Here is a 25,459-nt window from a genome sequence, read left to right as displayed (position 1 = left end):
ATCTAGTTGCTGAAGAAGCTAGTCATTTGTCCTGGGAGTTTCCAACCATCTGGATTTTGCAGGCTTCGTTTTCATGGTGTTGATTAATGTTTGTCTGTGCCCTGAGTTTCCTGTGAGGTAGCACTTACCTCTGGAGGCTTCATAAGATGTGGCACAATTTTTTTTTGCACAACTGCTTCATAGGCGAAGTTCTCTCAGGAGGTACATAATGTCGGGTTGTCTCTTATTTTGTGACATAGGAACCATCGGTGATCCTAAATCGATGTTAGAAGCCATGATTGCCTAAATCCATTATTTGTCAGTGGTTGCAAAAGAATAGGAGTCTAGGACTTCCCTGGTGGCGCTGTGGTTAAGAATCCACCTGCCAACGCAGAGGACACAGGTTCAAGCCCTGGTCCGGGAAGATCCCACATGCTGCGGAGCAAATAAGCCCGTGCGCCACAATTACTGAGCCTGCACTCTAGAGCCCGTGAGCCACAAGTACTGAGCCCTTGTGCTGCAACTACTGAAGCCCGTGCGCCTAGAGCCTGTGCTCCGCAACAAGAGAAGCCACCGCGATGAGAAGCCCGCCCACCACAATGAAGAGTAGCCCCCCGCTCGCCGCAACTAGAGAAGACCTGCCCACACAGAAACAAAGACCCAACGCAGCCAAAAATAATTTCTTCTCACTTCTTAGATGGAATTCATCACCAGATAAAAACCTCCCTTCATCTGCTATTGGTTACTCTATGGCACAGTTTGTATAGAAAAGTCAGGTTAAGTCTTTGATTTTTTTTTTCCTTTCGATTTCCAGTTTCAAAAAAATGAGTTGTTTCCCTGCCACCCTCCAATAGTGACTAATTATTTGTTTGTGTTAATATCATCATGGTCTCATGGATTTGAACATATTGGATGTGTTTTCATTCATCACTGTCATTATCCTTTACTGCTGCTCCAATTGGCCTGTCTTTGGCTAGTGGGAGCCTCTTCAGATTGGTCCTGAATCCTCTGGTTGCTTTCCTGATTTCTGGCGTGACCGGATGTGGTGTGGAGGGTGTGTGGTTTGTGTGCCCGTGGGAGCACACCTCCCTGGACAGACTGCTTCCTCTCGCTTGGTACCCTGGCTGGCAGCAGAGAGGGGCTGAGGGGTGAGAAGGCTGGCCTGGGGCTTCCTCGAAGGGCTGTGGTGTGGGAGGGAAATTGAGGCCCATGGAGATCGCTGACTCTGTATCACAGGCCCTGGAGCCTCATTAGCTGCCTTTTGAGTCACAGAGGGTTCAGAGCCAAGCCCTGGGTTTATTGATCCTCCCGTGGCCCCAGTGGTACCTCCCAGCTCCTGCGAGGGCTCCTCTTCTTCCCTCCCTCCTCCGCCATCCTTCTTCCACATCCCGTGCAATCCAGAGCTCTCAGAGCAGGGAGGAGTGGAGGAGGGTGCAGTGGCCAGGCCAGTGTTCCCAGCTTCCGACTCTCCATTGCTCTGTGCCCCTGCATGTACCCCCTTTATTGCAAAATAAATTTATTTATTTATTTATTTATTTATTTATTTATTTTTGGCTGCGTTGGGTCTTCACTGCTGCACGCGGGCTTTCTCTAGTTGCTGCGAGCAGGAGCTACTCTTCGTCGCGGTGCGCGGGCTTCTCATTGGCTGGCTTCTCTTGTTGCAGAGCACGGGCTCTAGGCGTGCGGCTTCAGTAGTTGTGGCACATGGCCTCAATAGTTGTGGCTCTCGGACTCTAAAGTTAGGCTCAGTAGTTGTGACACACGGGCTTAGTTGCTCCACAGCATGGGGGATCTTCCTGGACCAGGGCTCGAACCCGTGTCCCCTGCACTGGCAGGCGGATTCTTAACCACTGCGCCACCAGGGAGGTCCCTGTAACCCATTTTTGATACACTTTTCTGTCCTGAAATCAAGTGTCAGGGAACCTGCCAGGGGTCAGGGCAGAGGCCGGCCTGGGAGTCTTCACTGAGAAAGGACACACAGTTGACTGAAAAGGGACCAGCTAGTAATCAGCCCTTGCTGGGTGCTAGACTCTGTGTCAGGCTCTGAAGCCCTGAGTGTGAATCCTGCCTCCCTCACTGGTGCCTGTGGGCGGCCTTCTGCAGCGACTTCCTGCCCTACCCCTCAGAAGACAGCCCTGAGGGTTCAGGCGCTAAGGCACTTAGCTGGGCTGCATTAATGGCTGTAGCGCCTCTCACTGTGCTTATCATTTTCATTGTCTTGGTCCCGAATGTCCCACTAGGGAGCATTTCTCTTTGCCAGCATCTCTGTTGATGGTTAGAGGCGTGTAAACAGAAGCATCCTTAATGAGGGTGGGGGTTGGGAATGGCTTTTGGCTGAAGTCTCTGTGCTCAGGCAGCTCCGGACCTTGGGATTTATTTACAGCCTCCTGATACATCTCTGGCTCCTCAGACGGATTGCCTGCGTGCCCACCCCCATACCTGGGAGTGATTTTCTTCTAGAAGATGGTTCTTCCGGTCTTGATGGGGTTTGGCTCCTCTGGGTCCTTGCCCGAAAGGGCCAGCAGGTCCCCCTGACTCAGCAGGGTGAGGGTTTTTTCCCCTGCCTCCCCACCTCCTCCTGCCCCAAATTCCTCTGTTCGTCCCAGTCTGCTGGGGCGATGCCCACTGCCAGCTCTCGGGACACCTGCTCAGAAGCTACTGCTTGTCCTCCAGGGTCAGGCCCACCAGTCCCTTCTCTCCATGGCCCCGCATGTACCCTCTGTCAGCCTCAGCACTTGCCTGTGTGCCTGCCTCTCCCACCAGACTGGGAGCCTCCCGAGGGCGGGGACCATGTCTGAATCATCTGAGTCCTCAGTGCCAGTGTGGGGCTGGGTGCAGAGTGGCCCACACTGATAAAGAACTCCTTATTTGGAGGCAGACAGACCTGCGTTTGAATCCTGGCTTCAAACCCAGGTCTGCCTGCCTCCAAAGAATGTATATTTTCTAGCTATGAGATCCTGGACAAGTTACTTGCTCTCTCTGAGCCTTGATGTTCTCATCTGTAAAGTAAGGATGGATATATTAGTAATTTCATGGGGTGGTTGTGTGAATTGAACCGAGATAACCCATGGCAGTCACAGGCTTGGTATCTGGCATTTCCAAGATGCTCCATAAATAATCAATTTTATTAAGAGTCCCAGTGGATGCCTGTGAATTTATTTTCAGTTAACACATGTTTATTGAGGACCCTGTCTGAGCCAGGCCCTGGACTAGGTGCTGGGTGGATAGCAGTGACCAAGACTGACGTGTCTCTGCCCTAAGAGAGTTGACATGCCAGTGACAGTGTCAGCACTGAACACAATGTCACACACCTGTGTAATTATAACTCGGGAAAGTGTCTCAGAGGAGAAGTGCCAGGGGCCGTGAGATGGATGGACAGGGGTCCTGGCCTAGTCTGAGGAGTCAAGGAGGGCTTCCTGGAGGAGGAGGGTAGGCCCTAAAGGACAAGTGAGAGTCAGCTGCAGGAAGAGCAGGTGCGGAGTTCCTGACCAGAGAAAGAGCCTGGAGCAGGGCGCAGTAGGTGGAGGCTGGGGTGGGTGAGGGTAGAGACACGAGCCTGGGGACAGAGCATATTAAGGGTTTGGGCTTTATTTTCCAGGGGACCTGATTAGAAAGATCACTCTGCTGCTGTGTGGGACAAGAGCAGATGTGGTTGCTGATGCTGTTAGTGTCCCGGGGCGAGGAGATGGGGGACCGGGCCAGGGTGGTGCCGGGGGGCTGGAGGGGAGGAGATGCATTTTAGCAGAATGTGGGAGCTCAGATTGCATGGAGAGAGGGAAAGTGGGGAGGCCGGCATGGCTGCCAACTTCTGGCTCCGGCAGGACAGGGGGCATGGTGGCATCACTGACCAGGCAGGAACTTGGGTGGATGTGCTATATTTCTGAGGGGGAAGATGCAGGTGGAGGCATGAGGAAGGGAAGGGGAAGCTCATAGAATCTTAGAATGACAGAGCTGGGAGGAGCCTCAGGGGGCCTCCAACCCCTTCAGGGATGGGGAAACTGAGGCCCGGAGATGAAAAGGATTTGCCCAGGTCCCATACTGGTTCATGGCAGAGATGGGAATTGAACCCAGTATTCCTTTCCATTTGATTCCCTGGAGGCACGCAGCCCCGCTTCCTCAGGAAGCCAGCCGTGACCCTCAGTGTGTCCCATCCTGTCCCCCTCCCCGTCCAGGTCATCCCAGACTGGAAGGAGCAGGAGTGGGACCCCGAGAAGCCCAACACCTACGCGGGCATCTTTCACTTCCATTTCTGGCGCTTCGGGGAGTGGGTGGACGTGGTCATCGATGACCGGCTGCCCACAGTCAACAACCAGCTCATCTACTGCCACTCCAGCTCCCGCAATGAGTTCTGGTGTGCCCTGGTGGAGAAGGCCTACGCCAAGTAGGTGCCAGGGTCGGGCGGCCAGGCTGGGGTGGAACTGCTCTTGGGCTCTGTGCGGGTGTTCCTCTAGCTGGGGCTCCAGGCACAGAGAGGTGAGGGGCAGGTGCAAACACACACAGCGAACTCAGAGCCCGGCACCCAGAGCACAGCCAGGTGTGGTGGAGGCCTGGACTGCAGGGCCTCTGGGTACCTGGTGTCAGGTCCCCACAACCTGCCCACATAGGGAAGCCCGCTTCTACCTGGGAAGATGGAGGCCCAGGCAGGTGTCCTGCAGGTAGCCGGGGGCAGAGCCAGCAACCATATTCAGGTCGATGGTTCTTTTCCAAAGATCCAAGTTGCTGAGCCATCCCTGGAGGCCTCGTTGGGCATGTGGTGCCTCCGAGCCTGGGCTGGTCGAGGAGGTTGGGACAAACCACTGCCTTTCCTGCTGGCTGGGCCTCCCCTTCACTCACCCACTGGTCTGTCTACCTGACTGTCTAGCCATTCTATCTTTGCTGCCCCTCCTCCTGCTCTGTGCCAGGCCCTGGGTTCCCAGCATGGGCATGAGCAAAGGTTTGCTGAGCTGTGGAGGGCTTTGGGGCAGAGTGACCTGCCCAGGCCCCTGCAGGACAGGTGCAGGCCTGGTGCAGGAGGGCCAGTGGGGTCAGAGACCAGCTCTGTGGGAGCGTCTCCTTGATTCTTCCTCCCAGGCCTGTTTGTCACTCTCCTTGGACAGTGTGGTATGTGTGTGTAAAAGGAAAAACAAAAACTCCATCATCAAAAACAAACCCATGGAACCCTCTTGCACTGTTGGTGGGAATGTAAATTGATACAGCCACTGTGGAGAACAGTATGGAGGTTCCTTAAAAAACTAAAAATAGAATTACCATATGACCCAGCAATCCCACTACTGGGCATATACCCAGAGAAAACCATAATTCAGAAAGACACATGCACCCCAATGTTCATTGCAGCACTATTTACAATAGCCAGGTCATGGAAGCAACCTAAGTGCCCATCGACAGACGAATGGATAAAGAAGGTGTGGTACATGTATACAATGGAATATTACTCAGCCATAAAAAGGAACGAAATTGGGTCATTTGTAGAGACATGGATGGACCTAGAGGCTATCATACAGAGTGAAGTAAGTCAGAAAGAGAAAAACAAATATCGTATGTTAATGCATATATGTGGAACCTAGAAAAATGGTACAGATGAACCGGTTTGCAGGGCAGAAATAGAGACACAGAGGTAGAGAACAAACGTATGGACACCAAGGGGGCAAAGTGCCGGGGGCTGGGGTGGTGGTGGGATGACTTGGGAGATTGGGATTGATATGTATAAAATAGATAACTAATAAGAACCTGCTGTATAAAAAAATAAAATAAAATTGAAAAACAAACCCATGAAAACATGTCGGCAGATTCCATTTTTAGTCCTAAGAAAGCAAAACCCGCCCCCGGTGGTCAGTTGGTCACCATCGTCCTTGGTGCAGGCTCCTCTCCTCCCACTCTGGGAGACCCACTCAGTGACTCAGTGACTCAGTGGGCTAGCTCTGTTTTTTTTTTTTTTCTTTTTCTTTTAAGTAAAATTTTTATTATTTTAAAAAATTGTCCAAAATATAATATTTATCATTCTGACCATGTGTAAGTGTACGATTCAGTAGCATCAATTACATTCACAATGCTTTGTCCCCATCACCACTGTCTATATCCAGTATAGATGATGATACTTTTCATCATCCCCAACATAAATTCTGTTACCCACTAAACAATAACTCCCTCTTTCTCCCTTCTCCCAACCCTGGGAACCTCCATTCTGCTTTTTGTCTCTATGAATTTTCCTATTCCAGGTAACTCATGTAAGTGGACTATTTGTCCTTCTGTGTCTGCCTTATTTCAACTAGCGTAGTGTTTTCAAGGTCCTTCCATGTTGTAGCATGTATCAAAATTCCGTTCCTGTTATGGCTGAATGGTATTCCGTTGTATGTGTGTGCCACATTTTGTTTATCCATTCATCTGTTGATGGACACTCGGGTAAACTGTTTCCACCTGCTTGCTATTATGAATAATGTGGCTATGAACATTGATGTACAGGTATCTGTTTGAATGTCTCCTTTTAGTTCTTTGGAATATATACCTAGGATTGAATTGGTGGGTCGTATGGTAGTTCTGTGTTTACATTTTTGAGAAACCACCAAACTGTTTTACACAGGGGCTGCACCAGTTATGCTTTTTTTTTTTAATTATTTACTTTTAAAATTATAAAAAGAATGCGTGTCTGTTATAGGAAATCCAGAAAATACAGGAAACTATGCAGAGGATAATAAAACTCTCCTATACTCCTGCATATTCTCCCAGGTTGCTGTTCACCCCTTCCCTGTTTTGGGCCATCTGGGTTAATGGGGCAGCTCCTCTGTTCCGGACAGCAGGACATTGTCCCCTCAAGGCCCCACCCCCTCTCCATGTCTTCCATTTCTTCCCTTTGCTCTCCCTGCACCCTCCGCCACCACTGGCAGGTCTTTTAACATCTTTGCTGGCTCTTTTGTTTGTAGGTTACCTTGCAAAACCTGTGCTGGTGTTTTGTGGGCGCATATTTTCAATTTATGGAAATGGTATTTTGTCATATATCCCATTCTGCTTCTCATGTTCACATTTGACACTCTGCCTTTAAGACCCCAACCTTTTTCCTAACATTTGAATAAGGAGCCACAGCTGTGTCCTAGCACCTGATCTATTGCACATAGTAGATGCTTCATCTTTTTGAAATGAATTATTGCATACATTTTAGACATAATTGGAGTCCGGCTGTAATGCCTTTTCATACGTAACAAGCAGGCACTAGCATTTTCCCTGCAGTAGGAATTCCTTTACAGTGTTTTCTTCAATGGCTGCTTGAGATGCAACGTTAGCTTTTAAAACGAGTTCTCTGTTGTTAGACGTTTAGGTGATTGCTAGTTTTACATTGTTATAAATAATGTTACTCATCCAGAATTATGTCAAAAGGCATATGAACTTTTAACACTTCTGAAAAGAATTGCTGGATTTCTGGACAGCTAATTTTTGAAGATGGGGCTATGAAGGCCAAGGGGAATTTGAGTGACAAAATGGTGTGGTTCAGTGGGACAGACGTTGGCCTGGGAGCCGGAGACCTGGGTTGGCTCTGTTGTGTGGCCTGCTGTGTGACCTTAGCAGTTCTCTTGACCTCTCTGAATCTCAGAAATCTCCCCTATCAGGTGAAGGATTTAGACTGGCTGGGGAACATGAGCTGGGAGTTCTTTCCACATTGCTTCCAGGCTGGCAGGCTGTTACCAGGCCCTGGATGGAGGCAACACAGCGGATGCGCTGGTGGACTTCACAGGTGGGGTTTCCGAGCCCATCGACTTGACCGAGGGTGACTTTGCCAGTGATGAGGCCAAGAGGAGCCAGCTCTTTGAGCGCGTGTTGAAAGTGCACAGCCGGGGGGGCCTCATCAGTGCCTCCATCAAGGTGAGAACACAGAACCGAGCCCCGGAGGCGGCCCCTCCCCTTCACTGACCCTGATTGGGGTGGGAGGTGACTGGCTTTTCAGGGAGAGCCCCTGCCCAGGTTGGATCACAAATGCAGACCCTCAGCCTCATGGCGGGAGGGGAGCAGTTAGAGGGTGCAGCCCCTTCCCAGTGCTGGACAGCACAAGCCTCAGGCCCCCTGCCCTAACCTTTACACTATGAAAGGCCTTGCCCACACTGTTCAACTAGCGTCCCCCTTTTCCAGCCCTTTCATAACAGAGTGATAGGTCCTTTGGCCAAGGTTTAAGCCATCACAGTTGCGAGGCGATGGGAAGGGCGAGGGAGCCCCTACTGCCTGCTGGCACAGGCCTGGGCTCTTCAAGAAGATCGTCTTATTTCATTGACTGCTCACGTTTTGGGTGGGAAAGTTGGGACTCAGTGAAGGCAGAATTTGAACCCAGGTTTGGCTGACCCAGTGGTATGTTGACAAAAGACTGGAAAATTAAAAAGCCCTGGTTTGCTGACTTCTGTGCTGTCAATACTCCCACCGTGGTTGATTTCAGGCTAACGTTTTAACAACCAGATTGCAAAACTGAGCCAGTGCTCGTCGACTCCAACACAGCCCTGGGCTGATCCCACTGCAGGTCCCTTCCTTTATCCCCCACGGCTGTTCCCCGGCTTTGTAAGGGGCTGTGAATTCGGAGGTCAGTCCCTAACCTCCGAGGAATGAGGTCTCCCCTTTGTGCAGGGCTGCCGTTCCCTCCCCGTCCTGTAGGGGGTGGTGTGGCCTCTGGCTCCAGGTGGAGCCTGCCCTGCCCTGCCTCTGAGCAACTGTGTCCCACAGGCAGTGACAGCGGCAGACATGGAGGCCCGGCTGGCGTGTGGCCTCGTGAAGGGCCACGCGTATGCCATCACTGATGTGCGGAAGGTGCGCCTGGGCCGTGGCCTGCTGGCCTTCTTCAAGTCAGAGAAGCTGGACATGATCCGCCTGCGCAACCCCTGGGGCGAGCGGGAGTGGAACGGGCCCTGGAGTGACACGTGAGGCCCGGGGCTTGGGCAAGGACAGGGGGCAGGCACCGGGAAGACCCCAGGTGGGTGGGCCGGGGTACGAGGGCTTGGGCAAGGACAGGGTGGACTTCCTGGAGGAGGTGGCACCAGGGCTGGGCCTTAAAGGATTCGGGGGAAGGATGACATTAGGAGAAGACTTACTTTGGAGCAGGCATGTGTGTGGGGGTGGGGGGGTAGATTCAGCATGGGCAGAGGTCTGGAGAGGGGGATGAGCTGATTCCTATAGGGGATGTAGAGACCAGTCTCGGTGCTTGAGTGGGGAGGAAAGCAGGGAGGGAGGCCTCCAAGGGTGGGAATGGGGGTGACTGCCCTGTGCTTGGCTAATGGCCCTGGTGAGGCCAGGAGAGGAGCAGAGCCTAGGCCCCCAGTGAAGGAGCTCCCTTCACTGGTCGTCAGTCCCCCCACTTTCCCCAAGCCTGCAGCTTTGCTCCCAGACCTCCGGATCCCCGGCATGGTGGCAGCCCACGGTTGCCTGCGAGAGTGGGCAGACAGCACTTCCTGGAGAGGGGCCTGGGCATGGCCCTGGGTGCCCCCAACTGCACCCACACTGATGGAGGCCTAGTGCTGAGCTGTCCCTCATGCCTCCTGACCCTTGCCAGAGTGGCCCTGAGGGCATCCCTCTGATACTCCTCTCTCTTCCCTCCCCTGTGCTCACATCCCAGCTCAGAGGAGTGGCAGAAAGTGAGCAAGAGTGAGCGGGAGAAGTTGGGTGTGACTGTGCAGGATGATGGCGAGTTCTGGTGAGTGTGCTCTTGCCCTGGGCGGATGTCCAGGGCTGAGAGGGGAGCCTCCTGTGTGCCGGGCAGGAGGCGCTGGACGGGGAGGCGGGAGCCAGGGCTCTAAAAATGCCCCACCATCAACTTGCCGTGTGGCCTCGGATAAGTCACTGCATCTTTTTGGGCCTGTTTCCTCCTATGTAGAGTGAATTGGGCAGAATGGACCCTTTCGGCCCCATAGCCTCCACTGCCCATGTCAGGGGACCCTGGGCTGCTCTGGTACCCAGGCTGAGCCCTCGGCAAGTAGGCCAGGGTACCAGCAGGTGGGGAATTGACCAGAGGGCAGAGGGCATGCTGGCAGCCTGATGCCGAGAGCAGGTAGGAAGAGGAGAGGCCCTTTGGAGGAGCTAAGACTCAGGGTGCAGAGGAGCCCTTGGGCGAGGACAGAGACCCAGCCCAGAGGCAAGAGAGCACACTTGGGTTTGGGATGGGAAGAGTGAGTTCAGGGAGGGGAGGAGGTGAGCTTGGAGGATGGCAACAGCCTTGCTTAAAGAGCGTGATAGTGACTCCTGCATTCACTCCTTCTGCATTTAGCCCTGCTTGCCAGGCTCAGTGTCTTTCTTCAGCAGGACACTTGATTTGGGGACTGAGCCACTTCCTGGAGGGATACAGGGTACCCTGTGTGTGGGAGATGTTGTGAGGGCCCCAGGCAGATCCAGAGGCAGATGACAGTGATCCTGGCATCCCAGTGAGGTCCCCTCCTGCAGGTGTCAGGGGAGCCGCTGCAGGAGGCCCCCCAGGCCTTTTGGTCTTGGCTCCTGTGGATGAGATCCACTTTGCCCAGTCTGGCTCAGGGGCCAGTCGAATTAAAACATAGCAGTAGAAAACCCTCATCAGGAAAGGGCTTCCTCCTAAGGCCTTTCTCAGATATGTTCACCCTTGATGCATATATGTGCATGTTCTCATATATGTGCACACTTGAAGGTGGGTGGGCACTTCCCTTCCCCCCGCCCAGGCTCCTGGAGGTGTGGCAGTATCCTGGCCACTGCAGCTCGCCTACCAAGGGGTTTCCACCACTAGCTGTGGATGATAATGGATGGAAACTGTAGAGGGCTGTACACGTTAGTTGCTCACACTATTAATAATTGTAACGGCTAGCCTTTGGCGACTCCCGTCTGCTGGAAGTTCTATTACATGCTTTTATTGTTATTGCATTGCTTAATTCCTGCACTAACTCTGTGAGGTAGGCAGCTGTCGTTAGATTTATTCCCGTTTTACAAAGCAGGAGACTGAGGCCAAAAGAGATGTGAAGGGTCCGTGTGATGCCACGTCCACACTTGCTGTGTAGGCCGTGGTGCAGAGCATGTGGGGCGAGTGGGCAGGCTGGTGGGCGGGGTGGGGTGGGGAGACCGGCCGGCTCAGCCCCTTGCCACGCCCAGGATGACCTTTGAGGACGTGTGCCGATACTTCACGGACATCATCAAGTGCCGTCTGATCAACACGTCTTACCTGAGCATCCACAAGACGTGGGAGGAGGCCCGGCTGTGTGGCGCCTGGACGCGGCACGAGGACCCGCTGCGCAACCGCAGCGGGGGCTGCATCAACCACAAGGACACCTTCTTCCAGAACCCGCAGGTGGGCCTCCTTGGGGATCCCCACCGCCCCCACCCCTTGAGCAACCGTGGGGCCCTCGGCGCCGTCCTGCCACGGACTCCTGCACGACCTCGGGTACATCCCTGTACCTCCGTGGGGTTCGGTGCACCGTTTGTACAGCGGGTTGGATGGGCGTGTCTGGGAGGTCGTGTCACCCGCAACCTCACAATATGACCTGCAGGCTCTGAGGACTAATGAGTGCCCTGATGAGAGTTACGGGGACATTTTATTTAGAGGCTGAGCTGGGGCCTCAAACCCCTTGTTTCCACACATGGCGCTGCTCCTTCTGGGGAGACTTGGCCAGGCTGGCTCCCCACGGGACTCCTCCCCTGCGGCCTCCTCGGTCATGACCCTGGCACCCGCCTGGTCCTCACGCCCAGTGTGCCTTCACTGAGCACCAGCTGCATGCAGGCTCGGAGCTGAGCATCCATCGTTTCCCCGAGTCCTCCCACCCCGCGTGCAGGGTGGACGTGGCCAGCCCATCTCACAGATGAGGGACTGAGGCTCGGAGAGCTGATGTGACTTGCCCAAGTTCACACAGCTGAGTTCTGGGCCGAGCTTCGGGAGCCACCGAGCCCGTTTTCGGTGTGGTCTCACCGTGTGCCCCTCTTCCTCTGCTGTACCCGCAGTACATCTTTGATGTCAAAAAGCCAGAAGATGAAGTGCTGATCTGCATCCAACAACGGCCCAAACAGTCCACCCGCCGGGATGGCAAGGGTGAAAATCTGGCCATTGGCTTTGACATCTACAAGGTGAGGCCAGCTGGGACCCCTGCTCTGGGTAAGGAGAGTTTGGGGAGAACACTCTAGAACACTTTGGTCTCCGACACCACCCCTGTCACCTTGGCCACATTGGCTGATGCCATGGTTGTGCTGTGACACAGGTCCTGTTTCGATCCCCACAGAGGCCCAGCCTGCCTCAGATTGGTCCCACTGGAGCTCTCAGCCTGATTTCTTCCTGCCCAGACCCACACGCTATTTGGACGGGGAAGGGGACGATTGCTGGTGGTCGGGCCTGGGCTCTGGGGGGCCCCCCACGGCTTCCTCCCTCAGGGCTCTGGCCCCCATGAGTTGGAAGCCTTGCTGGGCACTGGGGAGAAGCATCCCGGGCAGAGCCAGGAGGGCTTCCCACTGGCCGCTCCCCTGGCCTGGGCCCCAAGGCCTTCCACATGTTGTGACGTCCCGTGTGTGATGACACGCAGTGTAGCGGGGCACCGTGGGCCTGCCAGACACCAAGAACCTAATGAAGCCAGGTGTATGTGCTGGGCCCACGGCTTGAGCCGAGGCCCTGGCATTTGATGTGCTGGGTCATATTATAACCGTTTGTTCACGTCAGCGTGTTGGAACATTCACTGCGTGCTGATGTTGTGACTCTGACGTGACATGACCTTCGCTGATGTGACTATAGCTTATCATGGCACTTATTCCAGGAATTGTCCAGCATGTCCCGGCAGCTGGTGATGTCATTTCATGGACACATGCTGTGTCCTGCGCAGATAGTGATACTTGATTCTGTTGTGATGTCAGAAACCCCGCAGACATTGTCACCAGGGGGATTCCCATTGCCACCCCTCTCAGTAGCTTTATGAGATCTAATTCACATACCATATGACTCGCTCACTTAAAGTGTATGAGTTGTGCGGCCATCACCACAGTCAATTTGAGGCCACTTCCATCACCCCAAAAAAAAACCCCGCACACTTTAGCCGCCACCACCCAGTTGCATCCACCTCCCTCCCCGCCAGCCCTAGGCAGACAGACGCTCATGTACTTCTGACTCTGTAGATACGCCTCTTGTGGCAACGAAGGGGAGATGTGCGGTGCGGTGCGGGGTGGGGTGAGGGGCTCTGTGTGACCCAGTGTCTCCGCCCCCATCAGGTGGAGGAGAACCGCCAGTACCGCGTGCACAGCCTGCCGCACAGGACGGCCAGCTCCATCTACATCAACTCCCGCAGTGTCTTCCTGCGCACGGAGCAGCCCGAGGGCCGCTACGTCATCATCCCCACCACCTTCGAGCCAGGACACACTGGCGAGTTCCTGCTCCGAATCTTCACTGATGTGCCCTCCAACTGCCGGTGTGTGGGGACTGGCTGGGGCCCTGGGTTGGCAGGGCCCAGGTCCACACCAGGCTGGCCCACAATCTTCAGCCCAGAGATCTTCAGTGTCGTCCTAAGCCATGGAGCCTGGGCCTCCAGCCTCCCTGGCCTGACATCAGCATCCATCCCCTTTCTTTCCCTTCCTCTCCTCCCCTGTCCCAGCCTCTCTGGGCCACACGAAGGAGCAGCTGCTCACGTGTGCAGAGCGCTTCACAGTTTACAAAGAAGCTTTCACTCATCTCATTTGCTCTTCCTGAACCCTGGGGTGGGAGGCCTGACCCCTCCATTTTACAGATCAGAACTGGGGATTGACGTTGGCTGGGGGTGGTTTCTAAGTCCGTGCCACCAGTGGCAGAGTCCGGCTAGGTGGACCCTGAAACCATCCCCATCCCTGCTGTAGTGCAGACCTGTGCATCCCACACTGCCCTCCCACCTTGCTAGGCAGCCCAGAGTCGGTGCTCCCTGCCCACGTCCCAGACTGGGGGGGAAGCTTGTGGAATTAGCGGACCTCGGTCCCACCAGTCTGTGTTGTGTTGGGCAAGCCCTCCCCACCCCCCCCCCCCCCCCCCCCCCCCCCCCCCGGCGATCCTGATGCTTCCTAATCCGTAAAATGGGCAGAGTGGCAGTCACTTATCTCCCAGGGCTTTGTGAGGATTAGAGATAATACCTGTAACATCCCAGCAGAGCGCTTGGCACACAGTAATCCTCGGTACATTGCTTTTCCCTTGGGGGAGGAGGGGGCACCCTTGGGTAGGGATGGGGCAGCGGGAAGCTTATGGAGGTTTGTTTGTCCGAGACAAGCATTGTCTGGACTAAACACTGCTCTTGACCCCTGCCCCACTCTTCTTGAATCCCTTGACCTTCCGTCTTCCCGGACCCTCTCCATCACCTCCCGCCCCTTCTCTGCCCTGCATCAGGGAGCTACGCCTGGATGAGCCTCCCCGCTCCTGCTGGAGCTCCCTGTGCGGCTACCCCCAACAGGTGACCCAGGTGCATGTCCTGGGGGCCGCTGGTCTCAAGGACTCCCCAGCAGGTGAGCTTGCCTGGAGAAAACCCCCAGCCCTCCTCCCCTCCCAAGCCTCCAGAGCTCTCCTGCTCTCACTCATTGAATGAGCAAACCCATCCTGACATCCACTTTGGGCCCAGCCCTGGGATGAAGCTGGGCGTATAGAGAAGAACACGCTCTGCCTCCTGCCCTTGGGCGGCTTCCAGTGTGGGCAGTCAGACACAGGGACAGGTAGCTAGCAGGGAGGGCTCAGGGAAGGCTTCCTGGAGTGGGGGGCCTTTCTCCAGGCTAAGGAGGTATTAAGGTATGAAGCCTGGTGAAGGAAGGTAGGGGAGAAAGGTGCTCCGGGCAGGGGGAACAGCTTGGGTAAAGGTCTGGAGACCAGAGATTACCAGTGTGCCCCCTCCTGTCTCTGGAAGTTAGGGAGCTGGCTAGGCTCTGGTCTCCCTTCTCCTGAATACATGAGCCTAGGCTTCTGCTTCCAGACATCTGTCTCATCCGGGACCTGTCCCAGCCTCACCCTCACCCCGTTGCCCACTCCCTCTTTCTAGGGGCTAACTCATATGTGATCATCAAGAGTGAGGGGGACAAAGTCCGCTCGGCCGTGCAGAAAGGCACCTCGACGCCTGAGTATGATGTGAAAGCCATCTTCTACCGCAAGAAGCCAAGCCAACCCATCACTGTGCAGGTGACCCACCTGTCTGTGGTCCCTCCTGGGACCCCACCTCATGCTTCCGCACTCAGAGTGGCTGGGCCTCACGTGGCAGGGCCTTTGACAGGGACCTAGGAACACTGGGTTCTGGTTCCCACTCTGTCCCCGACACGGTGTGGCCTAGGGAATTCTCTTACCTACCCCTCCCGGTGCCCCAGAGCCCCCTCTGTGGGGTGGGATGAGTTGGATTAGCTGTAGGGATTGTGGGACACAGCAGGGTCAGACTCCTGGCCAGGGACAGTGGGCATCTCTGCCAGCGTTGCCCCAAAGCCTTGGGAGTTGTTCCTTAAATTCCCCTGGTGGCAGATGGTGGGGGTGACTATTACCTGAGAGCAGGGGATCAGACAGCCAGTGTCCTGGGCACGGGCTTCCTTCCCCTCTCAGGCCAAGGGGGCCACAGTTCTGAGCTCATTGGCAGGAAGCCCTCTGTCCCTGGGGTCCAGGCCAGCATCTCTCCCGGTAAGAAACCATCTGTAAACAAACGCTTGGGTATCCTCGGGGAGCTACTGTAGGGTTTCCAAGTTTTTTAACACTGAGTCCTTCCGGATCAAATCACAGACCCATAGATGTTTGGGCTGGAAGGACCCTTAGGAGCCGTTGATCCAAACCTCATGTTGAAGATGGGGAAACCAGAGCAGGGGGTGTATCACTTGTCCAAGGTCACCCAAGGTCAACAGCAGAGCTAATAATGACAGATTTAACTGTATACATGGAAGGGAGCTTTGACATATGGGAGGAAGCCTGAGGCTCTGGCAGGGGCATGGCCTTGCCCAAGGTCCATGGTGAGGCAGATGCAGGGCTCCTTTTCCTCAGCCCAGCTTGCATCACAGGAAGGGGAGTCAAGGCTCTGCCGCCCCTGTCAGCAGCCCTCACAGACCCATAGTCCTTGTCTTGGAGATGGCCCCCAACCATCCTCTGTCTCCGTCCAGATCTGGAACTACCGAGTCCTGAAGGATGAGTTCCTGGGCCAGGTGCACCTGAAGGCCAGCTCGGACGACCTCCAGGCCCTGCACACCCTCCACCTCCGAGACCGCAACAGCCAGCAGCCCAGCGACCTGCCGGGCACCGTTGCTGTGCGCATCTTCAGCAGTGCCTCCCTCACGGCCATCTGATACCTGCCCATCCACCTGCACCCACAGTTCTCACCACCATCTGCATGTCCCCAACCAGGCCAGGGACTAACCTGGGAGCTGGGACACTGGCGTCCTTTTCCCAGCTTTTCCACTGACTTGCTGTGTGACCTTGGGAGGTCTCTGTCCCTCTCAAGGACACTTGCCTCAGCGTCCCGAGGACCCCAAAGCGTTCCCTTCTCATAGAGGAGTCGTCTTGCCTGAGATTTAAAATAGCCCTCCCTACCCCAACTGCCACCATGGCTAAGGGACTCTATCCATTGAAAACCACCTCCCGAGGCCCTGCTGTCTGCCAGCAGAGTGCCAAGAAGATGTCACTTGTTTACACACAAACTACCACATCCCCAAGGCCCACTCCTGCCCCTTGTGTCCCAGACCTGCCCCAGTGTCCAAGACTTGCTTTCTTTGTCACCTATATCTGGTTTTCTAGCCACCTTGAAAGGACTCTTGGCTATTGGGTTCCTGCCCAGGCTAGAATTTGGGAAATGTCCAGGTGACATCTGTCCATTCTCGAATCCCATCCACTCACCCGCCCATCAGGTATTTATTCAAAGGAGATTTGCCAAATGAATAAACGATGCCCACGAGACCCCGTGTGGAGCCGGGCCTCTCCTCGCAGCTCTGGGAGACCCGGCGTCCGTCCTGGGCCTCGCCTCTGCTCTCAGGTCCTCTCAGATACAGACGCCCAGAGGAGCTGCAGCCATCTTCTCCTAGGTTCTGATCGCATTCCCAGCCTCTGGTTTAGGGTCCCTGGCGAGGTGGTAGAGAGGAAGGGCGTCCTGCCTCCGCTGCCCTGACGCGGGAAGGAGTGTGTCTGATGTAGTGGGCCAGGCGGGGAGAGACCTGAGGGGTCTGCTGCAAGACCTGGGCTTTTCCCGGGAGCAGGGACGCTGGAGTGGTGGTCTCAGGCCCGCTGCCATCAGTTTGCGCATTGGGCTTGACAGGAGATGGTAAATCCATTGTCTGACCAGAGGCCCTTCCACCAACATTCCCCTCTTGCTGCCTGGACCAAAACTCTCCTTCTAGTCCTCAACGTTTTATATTCTTTCCGTTTTAACTCTCAATTTTAACCAGGGGTTTTTAAAGGAAAACTGAAAGCCAGAACCCTTTTTTCTTCTTAAGCTCCAGTTCCTGTGATCTTCTGATTTTATTTTGATCTGCTTGGGGAGGGACGTGACGAGGTCATACCTTCTCAGAGGAGGTCTGGAGGTGGATGAAGAAGATGGGGGTTTGTACTTGGATGTTTTACAAGCCAGCACCTACCGTGTTCTTGGAGAGTGTTGGCGCTGTGACCATCTTTGGATCTCCCTGTGCCCTTCTCAGGCTCCAGACCAGGTGATGTCAGTGAAAATGTCCAGTTGGTTCAAGATCAGGAATTCCTGTGGCCTTGCTGGGAATTCCTTTGGGGAACCTGACTTTTCAGCTCAAGATCTGGCTCTTGGGTGCAGTGACCTGGCTGGATATGCTGGATTCTTGACCCCTCGCTCTGGCTGGCTCTGCTCCTGTGTCCTGGCCCTGGGTCACGGGAGGGGCCAGGAACTGAATGACAAGGAGAACAAAAGGATTCCTTCTCGAAAAGCTGGGACTTCTCAAGAACCCGAACCTAGGGTGAGGACTTTGCGTGTGACCAGGAGCAAGTTGCTTAAACCTCCTGTGCCTCGATTTCCCCCTCTGCAAAGTGGGGCCAGCGATTATCGTTTGTCAGCACTCTTACTAGCAAGTGCTGTATAAGGGCAAAACAATACCCTTTCTCTATGTATCTTTGTATCCGTACACACTATACACAGTCATGTAATCACCACTTCTCAGTGTCTGTTTGAAAGGAAGACTCCTGAGTTGGGTGGAGCGTCGAGGGCCGGATAAGCCAGCTTGGGGCCTCTGGGGCCGACACACGGGTCTTTGCTCAGCCATGTCCACCTGGGCTACGGGGGCAAACCAGGACCAGCTGGCAGACCTGTGTGGGCTTTAGCCTGGGGGCTGGGCATTGTGTCCCTCGACTCCCTTCTCAGAGAGAACTGGTTCGGCAGCCCTGCCTTTGCTCCCTGCCCCTCTTGGTTGGCTCCTGGCTGTGTGGGGATCCTGGTCCCCCGGAGGCCCTGGGGACTGGGCAGGTGAGGATGGAGCTCTTTCAGGCCGGGACTGGAGGGTGAGTGGGGAGAGCAGCTGCTCTGTTTGCCTGGTGCACCCTGCAGCCCACAGGGGCCTCAAGTCCCCATTTGCAGATGGGTGGGGCCCCTGCTGCACAGCACCCCGAGCTGGGCTGCGTTCCCCTCAGGGCCAGGGGAGTGGAGACCTGTTCTGTTCTCAGAATAAATGTTACCACAATTCCAGAAAGGCCTTCCTGTGTCTGTCTGTCCCTCTGGGGATATGGGACAATGAAGGGAATGTTTCCCAGGCCTGGGTGACTGTCTGGTTAGAGAGCCACATGAAGGAGTTACAGCTGAGGCTGGACCCCGATGCCTGCCTGGTGGGACCGTGCTGGCATGGTTCGGCTGTCCCTTCACCTGGCCTTTTCCCACGTCCCGTCCCAGGCACGGGGGCGGGGGAAGCAGCCACAGTGCCTGCTCCGGGGCAGTGTACAAACTGGTGGGGAAGACATGCAGAGAACCAGTGGCGAGGCAATGTGGGAGCTACTGGGTGTTCCCTGAGCCTGCTGGGGGCAGGAAGGCCTCGCCCTGAGACAGTTGTGGAATAGAGGGGGGCAGCCGCATGAAGGGCAGCCAAAAAGGAGATGGGCTTATGGGGGTACAGGTGGATGTAGGGGATCAGAGTGGAGGCTGTTGAGGGGGAGATGATGGCAGCTCGAGCCAGAAAGCTGGGGGTGGCGGGGAGGAGAAACCAGAGAGATTTCAGAGGTAGAGTGGACAGAACTTGGTGGCTGGGTTGGGAGTGGGGAGTAAGGGAAAAATAAATGAACTAAGACCAAGATTTCCTCATAAGAGTGTGAGAGAAGGCTGTGCTGAGTGATGTACCCACCTTAGCGTAGCGCCTGGCCACTGGTGGGTGCTGAGTAGCTGTAGCTGTGCGGCATCTGGAGGGGACCACATACCCCCGCGCCACTCCGCACCCATCCTTCACAGCTCAGACCTGCGTTCTGCCTGGGGCACCATTTCCTCTTCGGCCTCAGCTCTCCCATCTGCGTGAGGCTGACACCACTCGCCCACCCAGTCTGGCCGGCTCCTCAAGAGATTAGAGGGGTGGTAGGTATCAAGTGCAGACGGCAGGTGGGAGTCCAGCAGTGGGGACTGTTCAGGAGCAACTCCGGTCGTGGGCACCCAGCCAAGCACACTCCAGCATCCAGGGGTCTTCAGGGGTCAGGATCGTCGGGTCAGAGGGAGCCCCAGCCTTGGCAGAGCCTGGGTCCCAGCGCTGTCGCTTCCCACCCGCTGCTCCAGGCAGAGGCCGGATGCTCAGCCTTGCTCTCCAGGGGGCGCTGTCGGGCAGCTGTGCCCGGGAGGTGGCGCAGTTGGGCCATTGGTCCCTCCCTGGGTCCCCCACCCCATCCTTTGGGTGGCAGCCAGGTGGCCCCTTCCCTGCAGGCACAACCCAGTTACAGAGACTCCAAAAGAGTACCTCCCTCCGCCCTGGCCAAACCTGTCCCGGAGAGGCCTGCTTGGCTGGGGCTGCTGCCAGGGTCGCTGCAGGCGAAGGGCCACGACGTGCAAGGGCCAGGTCTCAACAGGGAGTCCTCGGTGTCACTGTTTTCGCTGATGCTAATAACGAACATTTTGTTCACTCTCTTCCTCGTTTACCCTCCTCCCCTACTGTAAAATCGCATTTTCCACCTCAGTTTGCACGAGTCCCTGGTACATGCAGCGTTGCTCCCAGTCAGCTGCTTTGAGAAGGTTTCCTAGATGATTAGAGACAGCAGGCATCCCGCGCCCCAGCCCCCAGAACAAGCTGTGGGGCAGTGGTGAAGTGATGAACTTCAGGGGGACGCATCTGAGGCGAGCCCTCGGGAAGTGGCCTGGGGCGAGGGCAGTGTCTGTGTGTGGGGGGCGCGGCAGGGCAGCAGAAAGGGCCAGGGGGCAGGGCTTGCTACCTCCTGCCCTGCCTCGCCTGGTCCTTTGCTCTGAGTCGCAAACAGCCATTTTGCGGAGAAGGAAACAGTCTTGGCAGACAGCAGGCAGGGGCCAAGACTCAGCAAATCAGTGACCGAGTCGGGATCAGAGCAAGGTTTCCTGCCCAGGTGCTGAGAGCAGGTGGTGGGCATTACTGCAAATGACGGGAGGCAGCTGAGGCTGGGATGAGTGGCTCCGGGCCTGCTCCCACGCTGGTCTGGTCGGCAGCACAGCCGAGAAAGACCCCAGTGCCCCGGCCTCCCCGCTGGGCGGCCAGGGCTCCGCCAGGGCCCTGGGCAGCACAGCCCGCCTCCCATGCTGATGTCACGACACCCAGACCTCGGAGGGCCCTCCAACTCCGCCTCCCGGGGGAAGGCTCTGGAGTGGGGAGGAGAGGGCAGCAGTGCCGGCCGGAGAGCTGCCCTGGGCAGGAAGGAAAGGGAGAGACTGAGAGAGAGAGGCACACAGTGAAAGACCGCAAGACCCAGAGAGACCCCCAGAGCAAGTCACGGAGCAAGACAGAGGAAGAGGGGGCTTGTGTCTGCAGATTTTCCCACACCTGCCACCCCAGCTTCCCGAGCCCTCTGTGCAGGTGGCAGGGGCAGCCAGGCCGGTGGGCAGCAGGGACCCAGGTAAGGATGGGCTGCCCGCTGTCCTGAGCCCTGGGAGAAGGGTTTGCTGGACTCTGGGGGAGTCATGGGCTCAGGCCACCCTGGAGCCACTGTCCCCACAGCCAATTGCTCCTGGTCTGGGCCCCCTGCCATCTCTGACCAGAGCTGGGACGGGGGGGCAGACATGCTGGGGGTGGCAGAGTCCTCTGTCCCTGACTCTTTGTCTCCTTAGGCCTCTCTCAGCCACTATCTCTTTCTTTATCTCTCTCCTTGGATAAGTCGCTTCCTTCCTCTGTGCCTCAAATTTCCCATCTGTGAAATGGGAGATGAAGCCCCATCAGCCATGGTTGTTGGGAGGACAAGGTAAAACTGAGCATGGGTACAGAAATGTAAATACAGTTCTGTGTTCTCTGTTGTCAATTTAAAAAGCAATTAACTTGAACAGGGATTAGTTATTATTTTGAAGAAAAAAAATGTCTATTTTGTAGCGTTTTCCTTACACGTGGCCCTTAAATTCTATGCCCTTTCAACCCCTTTCCACCCACCAAGGCCCTGAAGGCCCTGGTTCTGCCCCTGGCTCTCGGGGCTCACACTGGTGCAGGATGCCAGCACCACAGCTGGGCATCCTCTTCACGGACGTAGCTCCCCACGGCAGCTGCCTGCTGGCCTTTGTTGAATTCCCTTCTCAGCCAGACACCCAGGCCAGGTGCAGGTCTCCAGAAGGACGGTGTGCCTGCTGTATCCCGGAGCCCCAGGGCAGGGGTCAGGGCTCGGGTGTCAGGTAGTGTCATGGGCAGAGGATCAAATGCCCCAGCGCCTCTGAATGCACCTTGTGAAAAATTGATGCTCATCCTGGGAGGCAGGTAGGGGGCCAGAGGGGCCTCATGCTGGGGCCAATGGGCTGGGGCTGCTTTTGATCACCACACTCAGTCCCACGAGTCCTTCCTGAGCTGTCCCTGTGCTGTGTGAGGTGATGGCTGAGCCCCACACCCTACCCTGTATCAACTCCCTTACTTTGGGAGCAGAGGTGGGGACAGACCCTGACCAGACAACAAACGTATATAGTCAGGGCTAGATAGAGGGAAATATCGGGGCTCTTGGCAGCCTGGGGACAGTCAGGGAAGGCTTCCTGGAGGAGGTACCATCTAAACTGAGCCGTGAGGCATAGGTGGGAATTTATTAGCCAGAATTCCAGGCAGAGGGTCCAGTGTATACAAAGTCTAAGAGGTATAAAAAGGGCCAGCATATTTCAGGAAGAGTGAGTGCTGAGAATGGCCCAAGGGCAGGGGTGAGGAAGGAAGAAAGCAGAGAGAGGCAAGACTGAGACGCATAGTGCTGGGCCTTAAACGCTAGATGGGGGAGGGATTAGAGACCCCATCCTGAAGGCCGGGGGTGCTCTGGAAGGGTTTTAGGCACGTCGTGTCATGAGCAGGTCATGTACAGCCTGACCCTCCTCTTGGGCCAGGCTGTCCCTGTCACCTCTACTCCTGGGGCAGCTCTGAGCTGGGTGGCCAGAGACCAAGTCTTAATCCTGAATTTGTCCTGTCCTGCTGTGTGACCTTTGGCAAGTCTTGGTCCCTCTCTGGCCCCTTTGCCCATATGTCCAGGGGAGGGGGCTGGACTTTCTACTTCTTAGGAGCCCTTTGGGAATCTCTGAATAACAGTAGTAAAAAGGGAGCTCAGCTGCTCTGGGCAGTGGAACTGGTGATGGTGGCAGAGGCTCAGGTCACGCAGGCTGGGCTGTGGCCAGAGGGAGAGAAGCCAGGGAGGGTTCCTCAGGGAGGAGGGGCTGGGGCTTTGGGAAGAGCCCAGGTGACCCAGCCAGGCTCAGTGCTTCCAGGGCTGGCTGGCTCAGAGGCTTGACATGGTCTCTCTCCCTGCAGAACTGTGTCTGGCCAGGCGGGCAGTAGGAGCATTTGACCAAGGACAATGGTGATTCTTCAGCAGGTGAGGGCTCCTTCATCCTTCTATCAGGAATAACCCTGTTGGGTGGCTCATCCTTCCCTATCCCATATTCTCTTATCCATGTTCTTAGCTGTAGAATCCCCTCCCTAATCCTTTCTTCTAGAAAACTCCTATCTATGCTTCAAAACCCAGGTATGAAACTTTCCCTGACTCTCTCAGGGCCCATTCTCCCTGTGATGTGTCTGTTGGGGCCTCCCTTCCTCATTGCACTCACCCCACTGGTCAGAAATTACTTATTTATACACATCTCTGAATCCCCAGGTAGTCCAGGCAGTGGAACAGCATGTGCAAAGGCCCAGATGTAGAGAAGCCCTTGGAGAAAGGGAAGACGAAGTTGGCAAGTCTATTGAAGCCAGACCAGGAAGGGCCTTGAGCCTGACTGGGGAGAAGTGAATGGGGGATGACGTAGCCAGAGCTACAGGCTCCGAGGGTAATATGGGGAAGAAGCAGAGGTGCTGCCCCCGGCTGAGTCCTCCAGCCCCCCTTCCTTCCCAGGGCCACAGTGGCCCCTGACCCTCAGCCCTTCCCCGTGATCAGCCTGAAACTCTAATGAGCTCCTGGTCTCCAGATTCAGGAATGTGGGCCCTGAGCCAGGTTGGCCTGGCACCAGGCCCTTGGGCTGGTAGGGGTGTGTGCTGTGGAGGCTTGGCCAGTGGCTTCATGTCCTCCAGGACCATGTGGGACCAATGGGCAGCCGTGCCCTGCAGCTGCATGTTTGAGTGTGAGTTATGTATATGTGTGTATGTGAGAAGGCAGGCGTCAGGGCAGGATCAGGATAGACAGTCTTCTGTCCTGGGGCTGGAGGAGCCACCCTCTAGAGCACCTCGGCCTGAGGGTCTCTTCAAAGGCCCATCAGAGATGGCCAAGACCAAAAACAGAAGGAAAAGTCACTGTCACTGAGTGTTTGCTGGGTGCCAGGGCCTGGGCTGCAGGCGGGGCTGGGTGGATGGGGACATTTTCAGACCCCAGAGGGAGGGCCTGGGCCACTCATAGCTCCCACAGCCGCTTTCCCTTGGGAGGCCTCTGACTTGCTGTCCACCCTCCTCCAACCAGCCTCCCTGAACGCTGGCCCATCTCGTCTGGCAGCCTCTGCTGGGAGCAGGTATCTGCAGGTGGACCTGGCTCTGCCCACCCCTCACACAGAAAGCACATGTCTGTTACTTCTTTGGTCCTGAATGCAGTCCCAGCTCTGGGGAGCCAGCCAGCCACGCAGCTCCACAGGCAGAGCCCGCAGCCCTGGGCTCATCGTGGGCTTTGCTGTTGATAAGTGTGTGGACCTGGGGCACGCACGTCCTTCAGCCTTCCTGAGCCTCAGTTTCCTCATCTGTAAAACGAGGATAAAAACCCTCCTTTCCCAGGATGGTTGCTGTGAAGATGAAATGCCACGAGGGGTTCAGTCAGAGCGCTTGTCTTTCACCTGCCTACCAGGTCCGCCTCCTCCCGCCACGCCTTCCCTGTCCTGAAAGACGGTCGGTCAGCCCGAGCACTTGGTCCCTCTTCTGGCTGACTTCTAAGTCCTCGCTGTGGCCATGACTCCCTTTGGGACCCTTCCCTCCTCTGCGCGCACTAGAGTCTGATCGCACGCCACCCTCTTCCCCTGCCTTCCTGGGGCGTCCTGGTGAGCCCAGAAACGGGGGCAGGCCTTCAGCCTGCTCCCCACGGCCTCCTCAGCTCCAGCGCCAGCACGTGCAGAGATGGAGCTCTGTGCCGAACAAATGAACGATTGTGATTTCACCCTCATTTTGTCCGAGGGGCTGGAGCGAGCATGATCCCTACCTCAAAGGGATGTCGGAGAACAAAATATCGTAACACATGTACAACGCTCAGCCCAATGCTGGACACAGCTCAAAAGAGTTTAACGGCCGCGGCGACCACTACTAAAATCATATCAGTAGTTTTCCTGTGTATGAGTATTTCCCATTCTCTTCTCTCTTTTACTTTACTTGGCATAAATATTTATTTGGGATAAATTATATGAGGAGACCTCAGAGAATATGATGTTTCTTGCCCCGTGTGTAGAGTGGCCCAGTGTGGGACATATCAGTGACAGATACTCACCCATCCCTCCCTCATTCCTTCCATTCATCCATCATGCCAGCCTTTCTGAGCCCCACAGAGTACCAGGAACAGAAAACACTTTCATATAGTTGTGCTCAGAATCCAAATCTCTTCATTATGAAAAAATGTTATTCATTTGTTGAGGGTTCTAGTTCTTCAAAAGTAGCATTCACATTGGTCCTACTATGTGCCGGGTACTCTCTATACATGATCTCATTTTATTGCCATAAGGCTGTAGGGTAGGGATCTTTGTGCCGATATTGCCGGTGAAGAAACTGAAGCCCAGATAGGGTAATTTATTTTAAATTTTTTTTAATTTCAGCTATGCTTTTATTTATTTTTTTTTAGCACCTTTATCGGAGTATAATTGCTTTACGATGGTGTGTTAGCTTCTGCTGTATAACAAAGTGAATCAGCTATACATATATCCCCATATCTCCTCCCTCTTGCGTCTCCCTCCCACCCTCCCTGTCCCACCCCTCTAGGTGGTCACAAAGCACTGAGCTGATCTCCCTGTGCTATGCAGCTGCTTCCCACTAGCTATCTATTTTACAT

The 25,459-nt window shown here is 55.4% G+C and overlaps 2 protein-coding genes across 3 annotated transcripts in view; both read left to right on the top strand.

The window, feature by feature from the left end:
• Window positions 1-17,309, top strand: part of CAPN5 (calpain 5) — a 51,475-nt gene extending 34,166 nt beyond the window's left edge. The window contains exons 4-13 of one of the 2 annotated variants that reach the window (XM_065882099.1): window positions 4,152-4,360; window positions 7,638-7,830; window positions 8,674-8,867; window positions 9,560-9,637; window positions 11,053-11,248; window positions 11,896-12,018; window positions 13,144-13,340; window positions 14,279-14,394; window positions 14,919-15,055; window positions 16,009-17,309. In XM_065882099.1, coding sequence (XP_065738171.1) covers window positions 4,152-4,360; window positions 7,638-7,830; window positions 8,674-8,867; window positions 9,560-9,637; window positions 11,053-11,248; window positions 11,896-12,018; window positions 13,144-13,340; window positions 14,279-14,394; window positions 14,919-15,055; window positions 16,009-16,191 — 1,626 coding nt within the window. In that variant the 3' untranslated portion in view covers window positions 16,192-17,309. The remainder of the gene's footprint in view (window positions 1-4,151; window positions 4,361-7,637; window positions 7,831-8,673; window positions 8,868-9,559; window positions 9,638-11,052; window positions 11,249-11,895; window positions 12,019-13,143; window positions 13,341-14,278; window positions 14,395-14,918; window positions 15,056-16,008) is intronic. The other variant, XM_065882100.1, reaches the window with a different exon arrangement.
• Window positions 17,310-20,679: 3,370 nt separating this feature from the next.
• The window catches only part of MYO7A (myosin VIIA), a 102,653-nt gene continuing 97,873 nt past the window's right edge, over window positions 20,680-25,459 (top strand). Inside the window, exons 1-2 of the mRNA XM_065881628.1 lie at window positions 20,680-20,902; window positions 22,765-22,828. Coding sequence (XP_065737700.1) covers window positions 22,811-22,828 — 18 coding nt within the window. The 5' untranslated portion in view covers window positions 20,680-20,902; window positions 22,765-22,810. The remainder of the gene's footprint in view (window positions 20,903-22,764; window positions 22,829-25,459) is intronic.

This window comes from Phocoena phocoena, chromosome 8 (genome assembly GCF_963924675.1).
Source record: "Phocoena phocoena chromosome 8, mPhoPho1.1, whole genome shotgun sequence".
NCBI classification, from domain to species: domain Eukaryota; kingdom Metazoa; phylum Chordata; class Mammalia; order Artiodactyla; family Phocoenidae; genus Phocoena; species Phocoena phocoena.
Note: the sequence above shows the minus strand (reverse complement) of the source record. Positions and strands in the feature narration are given on the sequence as shown.